General features: G+C 37.8%; 2 protein-coding genes across 8 annotated transcripts in view; both read left to right on the top strand.

Moving 5' to 3' along the window:
- rab3ip (RAB3A interacting protein (rabin3)) overlaps positions 1–1,863 on the top strand; it is a 43,009-nt gene extending 41,146 nt beyond the window's left edge. For all 5 annotated transcript variants that reach the window (XM_088644571.1, XM_088644567.1, XM_088644570.1 and 2 more), the window contains 2 exons: positions 419–488; positions 1,166–1,863. In XM_088644571.1, coding sequence (XP_088500697.1) covers positions 419–488; positions 1,166–1,248 — 153 coding nt within the window. In that variant the 3' untranslated portion in view covers positions 1,249–1,863. The remainder of the gene's footprint in view (positions 1–418; positions 489–1,165) is intronic.
- A 2,858-nt stretch (positions 1,864–4,721) lies between these two features.
- The window catches only part of myrfl (myelin regulatory factor like), a 45,071-nt gene continuing 35,371 nt past the window's right edge, over positions 4,722–14,421 (top strand). For 2 of the 3 annotated variants that reach the window (XM_088644566.1, XM_088644563.1), the window contains exons 1-3: positions 4,722–5,417; positions 8,174–8,200; positions 8,254–8,344. In XM_088644566.1, the coding sequence (XP_088500692.1) occupies positions 8,299–8,344 (46 nt within the window). In that variant the 5' untranslated portion in view covers positions 4,722–5,417; positions 8,174–8,200; positions 8,254–8,298. The remainder of the gene's footprint in view (positions 5,418–8,173; positions 8,201–8,253; positions 8,345–14,421) is intronic. The other variant, XM_088644565.1, reaches the window with a different exon arrangement.

Raw genomic sequence — 14,421 nt, 5'->3', positions numbered from 1 at the left:
TAAATGAGTATTGAACTTTAAATTAGCTACATTTACCCAGAAAAATAGGTTAAAAAAAAGAATTACTACAACTCTGTAAACACTATTTGATAATTCATTTATTTTAACTAGGGTTAAATACATATTTATCATACATTTTCTTATTTCAATGACTTTACTAGTCTCAAAGTTATGAAAATTACATTTTTGTGGAACGAACTCTGGATCAGTCAGAGGCTTTTACAGATAAAGTAATGGTCCTTTCATTTTTAGTATCTGAGTTTTCATAATGGAATTATGCTAATAACAATCGAGGGATGCCTGTGTTTGTAAAGACATAGACAGCTTCTGAAATGAACGATGGTTGGAATCAGACTGGAGACGGCCAGCTCACATCTTGCTCCCCTTCCTCTCCGTCTCCTCTGTCCCTGTTCTCCAGATCACCTCTGTCTGCAACTTCTTCACCTATATCCGGTACATCCATCAAGGACTCGTCAAACAGCAAGACGGTAAGTCTTCTCTCAGCAACTTAAAAGCGTGTCTGGCCGAACCCAGGATCATGTAATATTTCCCACATCAGGAGAAAACTAAAACCAAATCAAAGAGGCATGTTGCCTTAGAGTGAGAATTTGGTTGTTGTTGTTTTTTTTTATTTCACCCCAGCTTACTCAAAAAGAGCTGTAACAAAATCGTTTTATTATTTCTTGCCCTGGCAAAACTGATTTGGCTTAAACAAATTTACTGCTTTTAGCACTATCAAGCCTTTTTTACATGAAAGATTGGGAATGTGTCCAAGTGCTTTGGTGTAGTTGCACATTGGTATTGGTTCAATTTTGTTTCATATTATTTATTTATTTTCATTTTGGCTAGCCCTGCCTCTGCCTTGAAGAGTATTTTCCTGCAGGTGGAGGGAGGGCGTTTGAATCTGAGGACACTGCTTAGTGCTGACTTGGTTTTAAACCTGCTTCAATGATTATCGCACTCTCCAGTTTGGAGAGGCGTGAATCGGGTTGTACTGTACCATTAAACACCCAACAACTCTCCGAGTCCAGTTTTTCTGTTTAATTTAGAAAGAATTCACCCAAGAGGAAAACCCCTTTATTCCCGTCATTTGTAATATATTGTGTAACTGTTGTGAATACCAATAAAAATGAATTAGTGAACTGCTTTTTTATGTGTTTTCCAGCTGAACAGATGTTTTGGGAAGTTATGCAGCTGCGGAAAGAAATGTCTTTTGCAAAACTGGGGTATTACAGGGATGAGCTGTGACTGTGAAGAGCAGGGATTTGAACGTTTCTTTCAACGAGGCACATCTCTAAAGGCAGGAGGACTCTTTTCAGTGATCCTCAATACCACAGACTGGCTGCAAGACATTTCACCCTCCTCGACCTGCCCACCCTGTATTTCAAGTACTGTGTTCTCAATACACCCAATATGTCGCAGCTGAACAAATTGCATTGGGCTTTTTTTCTGGCGAACTAAAAATGAAGGTTTTTGTGTGTTTCGAAAGGCAGAAGGAAGAGCTGCTGAAGATGTCCGCTCTTTGTTAATGAATGAATTTATTCAAAGTTTGATCCTGTTTGCGTTTGTGTTCTCTCCATTTATGGAAAAACCTGTACATGTGATGCTGAAGTAAGTCCATGTGGAATCCAAAGTGATTCATACAGTAACAGCAGAACCCTCATAATAGGCTCATAGTTCTTAATACAAACTAGTCGCCAGTCAGTGGCATCATAGTTATGTATGTATTGTATGTAAGTATATCTATATCATTGTATGTTTGATGTATCATTTTACCTTTCTGCACTGGAATCACAAAAGCTTTCCTTAATTTGATTTAGTGCCTTTCTGGAACATATTAAATAAAATTGTATACCTCTGAGAGTCTTGGGAGTGCTGATACGTGTAGAAAGCGGAGGTGGATATGTACTTATGTAGTTTTAATTTAGTTAAAGCGATGCGGTATGTTCTATGATCCGGCCTCTGCCAAATGCTTGCGATCTTTAAGGGCCCAACGGCACTCCATAATGTCGTATCATTTTGCCTTAGATGTATTTTTCTATAATAGCCATAGTTTAGGAACCAGGTCCAACTTGTGGAGTTTGAGATTGTCTGCATGTAGGTGCAGGTGAAGAGCAGTGCTTTTTAATGGGTAGGCAGGCAGAAACTTTAGCCTTTACTTTTTAAAATAGCCTCATATACTGTGTGATACTGTGTATGTGATGGAACTGTCTTTTTTACCACCAGCAAGAATACATTCATTTTTACATGACACTCAGAAGCAGGAAAATGCATTCAATAAGCAGATTTTTAAATATAGTGTTTGAACTGCAGTAGGACCCTGATCTGGCACATTATAATTATTGTGCTTGTAATGATTGCTTTAGAAAATGCCTGGCTGAAGTTGTTCACTGATACTGAAATGTCTGCGTTACTAGCCTTGACATCGTGTTATTTCTGTCTTGTATGTTGCATTTTTTAAGTGAAAATTATTAGTGAAGGAATCGCAACATGACTGAAGACACAAAGAGATCTGCAAACCAAGGCCCATCATGTCAGGAAATGGATGAGATATCGGTTTGTATTTTTTTCCTCTTTTATTGTGAAATTTGTCTCCCTGAAACTCCAGGGGAGCATTCACAGATCCATCCATCCCAACTTCAATAAAACTCTTTAAGGGGTTCAGTGCTATATTTTGGGGGTCCAATGGACTAGTACATTGTTTTAATATCTTTGCATATTTTGTAGTCTGGACTAAAACCAAAGCTATTTCAGTATTTGAGGCATCAAAGTGGAACTGCAGTCCCAGTTTCTCACACTGGTTATTAAATGTCTAACAAAATAAATTTGTTGATGTAGTAGAACAATTTGACCAAATCATGAACTTTGTGAAAGTACTGTAAGTTGTCAAGTTGTCACAAACATCTGGTCTTAGCACGGGCAAGAGTGAAAGTTCCCACAAACTGTGATGTGATGTGATGTGGCCCTTCTTGCTCACTAGTACGAGTGAACAAGTACAGGTTGTGCCGCAGACATTTCACCACAGAAGTATTCCAACATGATCTGCTTGCAGAGTTAACAAGTAAGTAGCATTTGTCAGCAAAATAGTCTTGAAATCGAGAGCAACATTTCTATTAGATGAGGTGGGTAGCAGCGTCAGCATGCGTAGTCTGCAAAGGAACAAGTAATAGGTTTATTCTATGCTGAAAAGAGAAGAGAGAAAACACAACGTTTCGGCTGTGAAGCCTTCTTCGGGTGTGAGAAAGACAGAGCAGACAGCAAAGATTAAATAGCACAGAAGAACAAAAGCTGGGAGAGGCCACTCAGGAAGTGCAAAGTGGAGAGGGGTGAAGAAAGGTGTGAAGTCAAAACCTGCATGAGAATAGAGAAGGGGGTCATTGAGAGAAGGGGGATGGTGTGAACCTAGTTTTAGGTTCCGTTTCTGTAGTCTTTCTGCTATGAGAGTTGAGAACCCCTTTGAGAACAGAGACAGAGAGATCAGTGTGATCGTGGCCGTCTGAGGTGAAATGAGAAACACTGGGCTTGAAGAAATCTTTTATCTTCGCAGCCCTAACATGGTTTCTGAAGCGGTCCCCTAGTTTCCATAATGTAGATAGCTGGGCATTTTTTTGCAGGAGACACAGTAAATGAGGTTGCTGGAGATACAGGATGTTGTCTGGGTGATCTGGAATTGACTTGAGGGGCCTTGAATGAGCATGTTGTTAGATGTGCATTTGCAGGTGATGCAGTGAGTTCTGTTGCAGGGGAAGGTGCCTGGTGGGGGTGATTGCTGAGTGCGGTAAAGGGAGCTGTGGACCAGAAGTTTATGTAGATTGGGTGGTTGGCTCTAAGAGATGATTGGGCGGTCAGAAAAAAGAGAACCAATGGATGGGATCGTCCTGTAAAATGGAGTAGTTGTTAATAATGGTCCTGGGGGAAGAAAGTGTATTAGAGTGGTAGGGAAGCACCAAAGGAATGCGGTTGTGAGACTGGGAGTTCCCGATTTTAAACAAGCAGGCAAACAGGCTTGACTTCACCGGAAGTTTTGTTGGCTCTTTCTGAATCTAAGAGTAAGGCCCTGTGCATACCTGGAAATTTAGTCTATTCTGTGGTGTAAATTGGAGGTGTTTACAAGTTAATGTGTACATTTGACTTTTTGTTGTGGTTTGAAATGCAGTCATCAATGTTGATTCTTTCTAACCCCCAAATTATAAACATAGCGTTGCAGTTCCTTATAGTGAAGGACTTTATAAAAGAGCCTTTGTTAACTAATATTAAAAATATTACTATGAACATCAAAGTGGAGTATTCAAATTGAACTTACAGTATGTACCATTTACTAAAGCTGTGAAAGGCAAGAAAATGTGCAGTGATTTTGAAACTACATCCAATCACTTTTAACTTTATTACAAAATCTCTGAAATCTCAAAATTCTCTGAGCACTTTAACAAATACAGGACTGCAAGGGAGCCAGAGCCTATCCCAACAAGCAAAGCACAATGCAGGATACTCTGTGGATAGGATGCCAGCCCATCAGAGGGCGCACACACAGACAGCCATGCACAAGCTCACAGCAGGGCCAGTCAACCTCTCACTGTCTTTGGTCTGCTGGAGGAAACGGGAACACTCAGAGGAAACTCACACGAACGCGGGGAGAACATACAGACTCTACACAGATAGCACCCCAGGAATTGCACCCAGAGCCCCAGTGCAGTGAGGCAGCAGTGCGAACAACTTTTGTTGGCACTGGAGTGATATTTATCCCCTTTTTTACAGCAAAATTTTACCATGACCTGAACTGATGTTTTTCGTTGATTTCAAAAGAGCCCTGTATTATTAATATACGTCTGAAATCCTGAAACATGAGAACAAAATATCCAAAAACCCCGCATTTTGTCTCCTAGCCATAAAGTTTCACACGTTTCACGGCTTGATGAGTATTTGTAAGAATTCTGTTAGCCTTCAGAAGAACTGTGTAATTATTGGGAATATTGATGTATTTACTCTGACCTATGTTCAAGTATTTCAGCCACTATGGTCTCACTGGGAAAATGGCAGGGAGAGCCAAGATCTTTTGCAAAATGCATCCTCCTCCATCCCACCCTTTGTGTGTGTGCTCACCATGACCACAGCTCTTGCTTTATGGCTCTATATGAGATCATAAAAACCCCAGCTGTACACCTACCTACGTAAGGTGTGGAGCGCAACTACATCCCAGCGACAAGGGAACAAAGTCTACTAGGGAAGTGCAGAGACACAGCCTGGTTTTGAAAGGGAGTTGTCGGGGGAATTTCTTTCAAATAAAGGACCTAAAATTTTTCTAAATGGAAAATATTTCAGAGACTTTGAAGGAATTGTATCGTAACAGCTGCCAATGGATTACACTTGATTCCCTCAGTTTGGCGACGGTTTTTTAATTGAGTGATCTTTGTGAAGAGGTAAGCACCTGTCCTAGAATGTATCTGCGTCATCCTCCACCCAGATAGTGCCGATAAGATGATAGACAAAGGATGTTAACTCTTAAAGATTTTTTTTTATTTGCTGAGGATTTGATTAAGAATTTTTAGTTGCATTTTTCACAGTTCTTTGCAAACAAGCATTACCCGTTTCTTTTATAAAAAGGTTGAATGTTTATCTTATCAGCGATCAGGTTTTTCCAATAATTTTCAAAAGCCTCGATAATATTATGGGTTATCTTTCAGCAGTTTCTTGATTTATTTGCTTTGCCTGGTTTTGTTTGTATTGCTGTTAACAAATGGGAGTTTGGCGATGCTGTTCGTAATTCATCATGTTAAATCTGTGAGCACAGATTGGACTAATCACTTCACAGAATGTTGTAGGCTTAACACCACAGGTTGAAAGTGTAAGGCTATGTTTCTGTTACATCTCTGGCTGCCTTCAGCTAGTGATCCAGATTAATAGGAAGATCTGTTGCATCACACAGGTTAAAAGCTGCCTCTCTCCATTATATAATGGAGCACTGCTATGTGGAGATGCACTGCCGTGTCTTGGTGTGTCAGCAGGGCTACAAGCAGGGGAGTATGGGATAGAACATTCTGGGGCTGTACAGAACACCAAAGAGTTAAAGACAAAAAAGTACAGAAGACTCCAGTTTTATTTCTAAGGGAACCATTATGTTTTATAATGACACAAACATTCAAACTAAATTAAAACATACCTGCTGAGATCTGGTATGACGAGATACAGATTTATCCCGTATCTTATTTGAATAAGAATATATATTGTATGTTTGAGTTGGCAGGAGGTTTCTTGGTGTATAAATGACATAGGAGTAGCAAGAATTTGTTAATTTTGTATTTTTGTTTCTGCATGTGCTAGCAGTTAAAGAACAATCAATCCCCTTTTTCTTTTTCTAAAATGTTGCCTCTACACAGGACTGGCCAAGCAATCCACCCTTTTTCAGAGCTAACAGGGGGTTCTCTCTTAAAACAGGGCCATTGAACTTCTTGCTCTTACATAAGTTATTACTCTTAGAAGAAACATGAACAGTCATTTCCTGGAATTGGTGGAGGGTAAAACCCAAGTTTGTAGTGATATTAAAAGCGTTGGGTTCCCAATACTAGCCAAAATGAGGTGACTTTTCAAGAGATTTCTGTTTTAAATCTAGTTTTAGGCAAATGCCACTAAATGATTGTGTACCATTAGCATTTTAACAATTGCTTCTAATGGGTTTTAAAACATTTCTACCATTGTTTTTAAAGAAACATTATTTTTTTGAGTTTCTATTCATTATCATAATGAAAATATCCTAGGTTAATATAATATTTTAATAGAGCAGACAGCTATGAAAATAATAATTGGTTAAGCCAGCAAGTGAAAAAATAGGAAAGTATAATCAATTTTTCTAATGTGTTTGAAAACGGCATAAACCTCAGAAATACTTCCCAAATGTCAACGCAACACAAAATTCATGTTGAGCCCATACCAGTGTCTTCTCAAGTGAAATTCTGTTCTTTCATCTTTGTATAAATAAGTATGCACTCTTCAAGAAACAATTGCTTAATTACAAAAGAAAAAAAATATTATGAACTATTTGCCTGATATTACCTTATATCATATGAATGCTTTTTCTGCATTTCTCTCTTGATTGTTTTTTGTCATGCAAAAGGAGTTGTCGGAAAGCTTTTGTTGTTAAGCGGTTCCTCATGAGGAGGCCGTGAAATGTGTCCAAGGGCTCCCCACACAAGCCCAGGTTAACAAAGCCCTGAACAGAAGCTGTTTGAATCCTCAATCATTTAAAAGTGCCAGAACAATAAGTATAATAAATTTGTAATTATTGTTAATAAAGGCTCTTCATTATGGTCACTTGTGAAGGTCGATTTTAGCATATAGCTCTCTCTATGATCAATTTGTTGATTAATAGAGCATAATCCACAATATCGCCTACAGCAGTTGTCAGTTTCTATTTTTTTTGTAACAGTAGTTCATTTACCCCAGCTGAGTGACACGCGGCGGCCATCGTTCGCCGGCCTCGCTGCTCAGCAGATCAGGAAGAGAATCGAGAATTCGCTTCACCAGTTAGGAATTTAAGGACGGACTGCGTATGCGATCTTTTCTTTTGTGTGCCAAAAATTCCTGATTGCACCTGTCATGAGTTAAATAACCCGGAATTTCCAAGTTATATATTTAATAGAAAAAAAATTATCATTCTGAATTATTCTGTTATTAAGTAACATTTTGTTTTTTCACGTGTAAAAATGGAAACGATATTTACCGGCAATTGGTCACAACAAAATCTTATGTTCTTATCTGACGGTTCAACCGAAACTATGCTTTGTGAAACTGAAGACATCCCCTTAGACTTGGTAAATGAGCCGGACACCATCTCCAAAGATCTTAGATTTACGTTAGAATATTGAAGAGCAATTTATAGTCGTTCTTTGTGTCTTGTGTTCTAGTATAAGATACTATTGACCCTGTTAAAAATTGTTTTTGTAGTATGTACTTTCTTTATTCTTTTATTCATCTCCATTCTTTATTTGCCTCAAAATATTTTATTACGGTATTCGCAAAGAGACAGTACTGTTGTGAAAAAGAGCAGCTGTCCAGCACAAATGCGATTCTGAATTCCTTATGCTCTCATGATATGATATCTGTAGTTTTCTTGTAATGTCTCAGGACGTTGTTTTCGCCAGTTGTATGTATGTATGTTTCTCATTCATACTTTGCAAAGGGGACGGTCTCACTGTCGCTTGTCGACTCTGACCGTGAGATGTGTGTATCATCAGTATGAAGTAAAAGTGTGTCTGTCTCGGGCAGCTGGTTGCTGTGGACCCGCAGGGAGCTGTCCAAGGGCTAATGGATGTGCTCGGCGAGAATGAAGCTCTGCAGCAGTTTTTTGAAGGTAAAACTTTCGAAGTACATCGTCAAGTGTTCATTGGCCAAAACGTTGATTCTACCATTCTCCAACTGTCTTTTTTCTATCAAGAAATGATAAGTTAATTTATTTCAAGCAAGGGCCAAATGAAATCCTCAAATCAATTATCTCCTAAAACCAAACTAGGGCAGATGATCCAAATGGATTCCATCTTTTTCATGTTCTTATATTGGAGAGAAATGTAAGTAATGCAATGGTGAAAAAGGTGTCTGGGCAGAGCAGGGTTTTTGCTATCATTACTAGGTAATTGACAGTAACTATATTACAAATAATTTAATCCTTTATAGTTCTATAGGCAATTTGTATTATTCTAACAGACTGATATTATTTCATAAACCACTGGATAATTATGTTTTATACAAAGTATTTTTTTGGGTGGTGATGGGGTTACTTCATGCATAGTCATTGCTGTTTGATCTGGCTCGGTGCCTGCCTCAGGTATGACATTTTATTGATCAAAGCATTGGCAAGCTTTTTTTTTATTTCTATTTTGTTCTATTTGAATGTGATTTTTGAAGAGGAATTTGTCTACTCAGAGGTGCATTATTGCATTATAGTGATGTGGAGCTTTTTGGTCTAAACTCAAAGTCTTTCATCTGATGCAAACTCAACACACCGAGTCACCCGGTCCAAACAATATCCTGACGCTCAAGCATGGCAGCATTTTGTTCATAAGGAAACGTTAAAGTGAAAAAGAATGGGTAATAATTGCACCAAGCTGTTGTGCAGAAGTGATAGAGACATAACCAAACAGACCTGCAGATGTACTGTAATTGTTGCCAAAGGTGCCTCCATCATACAGTATATTGAGTTCATGGCCCTGAATACTTATGCAATCAACATATTTCATAAGAACATGAAAAGGTTACAAACCAGAGGAGGCTGTTCAGCCCATCTGGACAAACAGTCCAGATGGGCTGAACAGCCTCCTCTGGTTTGTCAGTAGGGTATCTCATCCAGCCATCTCTAGAAAAAAACAAAGTATTGGCTTTAAGCACATGGCTATACAGCTTGTTCCATATTCCTGCAACCCTTTAGGTAAAAAGTACCTCCTGTTCTTGGTTTTAAATGCTCAAAATAAGTTCAAAATAATTTCTGCTTAGGTTCTCTGGTTTGTGTTTCAATGTTTATTTTGAAGAAAACTGATGGGTTGACTTTATCAAAGTCTTTGGAGCATTTTTAACACTTGTATGGTACATCCTCTGACAGTCTTCTCTGTTCAAGACTAAAAAGTCGGTTCCTTCAGTCTGTCAGTGTAGTTCATTCCTTTAAGGCCCAGAATGCATCTGGTTGCTCTTCTCTTGACTAATTCCAGACCAGCATTATTTTTTCCATAATGTGGTGACCAAAATTGTACTTAATATTCTAAATAAGGTCAAACAAGTGCATTTTAACATTACATCCCTTGATTTTAATTCTACAGTTTTTTATTACATTTTCTTTGCCATTTGTAATTGCTTCCCCACATTTTCTGGAAGATTTTATTTCCAGCGTGCAAAATCATTCACTTGTCCACTTTAAACATTACATCTCCCATTTGTTTAATCTTTTTGAATCTCCTGTGCTGCTTATATAGTTTTTCCAGTCTTCCTAATTTGGTATCATCAGCAAACTTGTGTTTTACACACAGAATCTAAATAAAAATTAGGAAGAACAGTGGTTCAAATTCAAGTGGTACTATTTTTTTCTGACATTTTCCATATCTTATCATTAGAAGCCTTCAATTTGTCCATTCAGATTTTAAATAAAATATTAACTTTTAAAAAATGTGTACACATCATTCTGTAATGTCACAAAGTGAGACACCACAGAAAGGGTCTCAATGCTATCTTTATCCATTATATGTCTCGAACGTATCAGAGAACAGTGACCTCTGATAATATTCTAAGCAATAGACTTCAGTCTCCATGAAATCAAACATTTTCTCTTAGTAAATTTACTCTCAAATTGATAAACGCATGTTTGTCTGTGGTCTTCTTTAGGAACTGTAGGTTGTAAGTTGTGCTAGTAATAGTGTTTTTTCAAATGTCAAGGCCAAAAGAAACCTTGACTAGATATGTAATGAATTAATGTGCATTAAACACATTCCATGATTCCCGAAATGGCCATAAAATCTTTCATAACAGATAATCACCATGATGACAAGGTGCTAGTTTATACAGGAGGGAAATCGAGCTTACGAGTCTTCTGTACTGCAATAGGTACTTTGATCTTTGTTCCATGGAAACTGAACACTGTGAGTGAAGTATCTAACCATAAAAACAGTGTCTCTCAGTGAGCACTTCTGCTTAATTGTTTGATTTCTGTACAAGCCATAGCTAGTCCTTACACATGCTTCCTGTAGCTAAAACAAAACTGATTTGCAGGTATCTGCCATATTTTAAATATCAAGGTTGCTTTTATAAGTTATAGCCACATTGCAAAATTTGCTAAAAAAAAATCTGCCTCTGAATAAAATCCAGTTAAAATTCTTAAGACATGTTTGAAGGAGAAAATAAATCTTTACCTATATTTTTGCTTAGTTTGCAGCTTCGTTGCCACTCATTGTTTTCATAAAAACAGAAATGCTCAAAATGCTCAATATGTTTCAGTAGTTTAAACCGATTGAAACGCTCTTGGCTTGAACAGTGCAAGAGTCATCACTGAAAACAACTTTTTCAAGGACCTCAGACCACTGTTACTTAATAGTACTACGTTGTCTAATTTCAAATTTATTTTTGTTATACCGACCCGATCCGCGCAACGAACTCCTCAAGCGCACACAGGAAAGAGGCCAGATTCCGCCCACTTTCGAGCCGCTAATATATTAAAACGTCAAGGTCAAGGCACTTCTTTGAGAGGTTCAACGCCGATTGAATCGGTACCAGTACCGTGTGCCTGTGGATTGCTGTGTCTTTTTCCCACGACACCACAAATTATTTAATCTACAGTGAATTACCGTATGGCAGAATGAGCTGGAATACTTGTGTTTTATTCTCTGGTGTTGCTAAGCGGTGGCCCGGAAAGACTGAAATTTGTTGGAAATCCTTTTATTGTATCTCAAATTGATTGCCTTTTTTTTAGCATCCCAGCAGCAGGATTTGTTTTCTATGCTCAAGGCGTTTTGTAATGCATTTACTGCACGTCAGCAGTGCAGTAGAGCGCATGGCTCTGAACAAGTTATTACATTTACACGGGTGTTAAGTACAGTGTGAAAACATAAGCAAGTTACGTAATACAATGTAGATATTTCAGTTTTTCATTATACTATAACAATATCAGGTCTGAGTGACTCACTACATAAAAAAACGATGCTTTGCAGGGTGCTGGCGAGTCCAAATGCCCCTTGTTTCCCTGAGCTGTCAGTAGAAACTCTGCGGATGAGCAGTCATGGACTATGCAAGTAGGAACCTTTCTGACCCTGCTTGTTTTCAGCGAAAAGTTCAATTCAGAATTCATTCAAAATTTATAATTCAACTAGAGAATTACAAATAAAATGCTACCTCAGCAGACTTTCATACATGGACACCACAAAAAGAAATCGTGTGAAATGTCTTTTTAGCTTCCCCCAGTGTAGTTTGAGCAGTGTATATCTTAAATGATGTCACTGTCATGTAGTGGAATTTAAATATCATTTCAGTTTTTTTTTCAGTGCAATATGTCTTATAGTTTTTCGATGTTTATATAATATTGTACCATGCAAAGTTGCATTGACTTTAACAACAGAAGAATACCGTCACACACAAAAATCTAAAGCACAGTGTCAGTAAGCATTACTGGGTTAAACGCGTGTCGTTTTCGCCGTTTCTGTGAAAACCAGAAATGACACGACTTATCAAGCGTGTTATTCTTGATGTGAAACTGTAGAAACATGTACTGTACGTAGGTTTTTGCCGTCTCTTTAAACATTGAACGAAATACATTTACGATGACTTGACAGTAAGACCAACTGTTGGATTACTGTTATTGTTGGTCACTCGTTAAACCTTTAAGTACAAAACCTTCAAAAACTTTTAGACTACAGTATGCTGACATCATATACTTAGGAATTTGAAATCAAAAAGCAAAATGCGGGAAAAGTGACATTTGAAGGGAGAAGAAACAGTATTTGTGTGGCCGTTTGCACAGACATGAATGTGATGAAATAGGGGAATACCAAACAGAAAAAAATCCAGGACGGCACACAGCTAGGTATACAGTTTGTACACTGCTGTGATTAACATATTGTATCTCATACAAACGCAATATTTTTTTTTCTCCGTGGCGCTAAGCTTCCGTAACTGCCAAATATAGGAACGTAGTTATCACCCCGATGCCTGTTTGCTACCCTCACTGGATTGAGCATTATGCAAACTGCCTTGGCTGTCCTCAGCTGTATTTACTGAACCCTTGCCCTAGAAATAAATCCCTTTGTAAGAAGCCTGCTTTCATGTTGGAGGATTCTTTTCTAAACAAATCAGAATGCAAAAGGTAAGCACCAGGGTCTTAGTTTAGCAAGCTAACCCATACTGACAACTGCACCTATTATTATTATTATTATTATTATTATTATTATTATTATTAATAATATATGTTCTTTGTACATCATGTGTAATGAAGGTACTGTACATTACATCTGCCCACAAGCTACAGAGTATCAATAAGATTCTAAAGTCATCTCTTCCTTAGGTGTATATAAGATATCTTTAATTTTTAATTATGTCTGCCAGTAGGGACAGTAGAAATTAAGAAAATCCTTTCCTACGTGGACTTATTCAGTTTCCAGGAGTTTATTCTTCCTTGATCAATGAGTTGATACATGACTAATCCATAATGTCCTTCAGGAATGTGTACCCTCAACTGGCAGTGAAATGTGTGCTTTGTACTTTGTTTTCTTACAGAGCTTTTAAGGCTGACTTGAGGGTAGATTAAACAAAGACTTTAACCCAACTGCAGGGTTCTAAACCCTGTAACAGGTGGATGTTTTTTGTTTACCTGTGATGTCATGTAACACTGAGTTTTGGGTTTATTTTCAGGTGGTTTAATATTCTTTGCTACAGATACATGGTTTTTTTCCTCCTGGCCAAAATACCTTGTGTGTTTCTTTCCATTTTACAATTAAACCCTTAAGTCTTTAATATATAAATTATCAGTTTCAACACTAACAAAGGACAAGACGGGAAGGTATTCTCTCCGACGATACAGTCCCTAATTTCTTCTAGCCCTATCTTACCCCAGTAAGGTGACTGCTGTCTGTAGAGAGGTACGTTCTATAATTATCTGGTTTAAGAGATACATTGGGCAGTTTAGCCGTAACATCCATTTATCCATAGTACAATCGAAAGAGGGATTTGTGAAGATATGTCTACACTGTGAATGCTGGTCAGCATTTTTCACATATCAAGATTAAAAGGTGATAAGATAATAGGCATAAGGAGTCATTACCAAAAAAACAACATTTTCTTCAAGATGAGCAGGATAATTTTGCAACTTTCTTACAAGAGCAAAACTTGTATCTAAGAAAGTAATGACATATGTTTTCAAAGATGTCAGTGGTATATAGTGGGAAGAAACAGTAAGGCTGTGGAGAAGAGTAATCAATTTGCTGTTGGGAAATTCCCTCAATTTTACCTCGAGATAGGTAATGTGGATGAAAATTGTACAATCTGTTTTCACAAAAAGCTGTGAAAGCATTTTGCCATTGTATCTAATAGAAAATATGCTGCAAAGCTACCAGTACATGAGGAACTGAACTCCACTCAATCCACCCAGAAAACTCATTGGAGATCCAACTGTGTGCAGAACTTTTCTAACCCATCTTCTCTCTCTCATTCAGCACTGACAGCAACAGGCTCAAGGTTAAGAGCTCAAACAGAGTGAAGATATTTCTTTAATCACAAACCACATGACGGTGCACTGACAGTGCAAGGTCGTGCACTCATAAATGGGTTGTGAAGCAGTTACAACAAGGTCATATTATTTAATTGCACTGCAGTGAAATGTTAAAGACTTGCCAGTAAAGAAAATAATGACACTACTGTCTCAGAGTTCACTAGTCAAATATAGATAAAGTGTATATTTAGTCA

Source organism: Lepisosteus platostomus, chromosome 9 (assembly GCF_059453375.1).
Source record: "Lepisosteus platostomus isolate fLepPlt1 chromosome 9, fLepPlt1.hap1, whole genome shotgun sequence".
Taxonomy (NCBI): domain Eukaryota; kingdom Metazoa; phylum Chordata; class Actinopteri; order Semionotiformes; family Lepisosteidae; genus Lepisosteus; species Lepisosteus platostomus.
The sequence above is the reverse complement of the archived record's forward strand: the minus strand, read 5'-3'. Positions and strand labels throughout refer to the sequence as shown.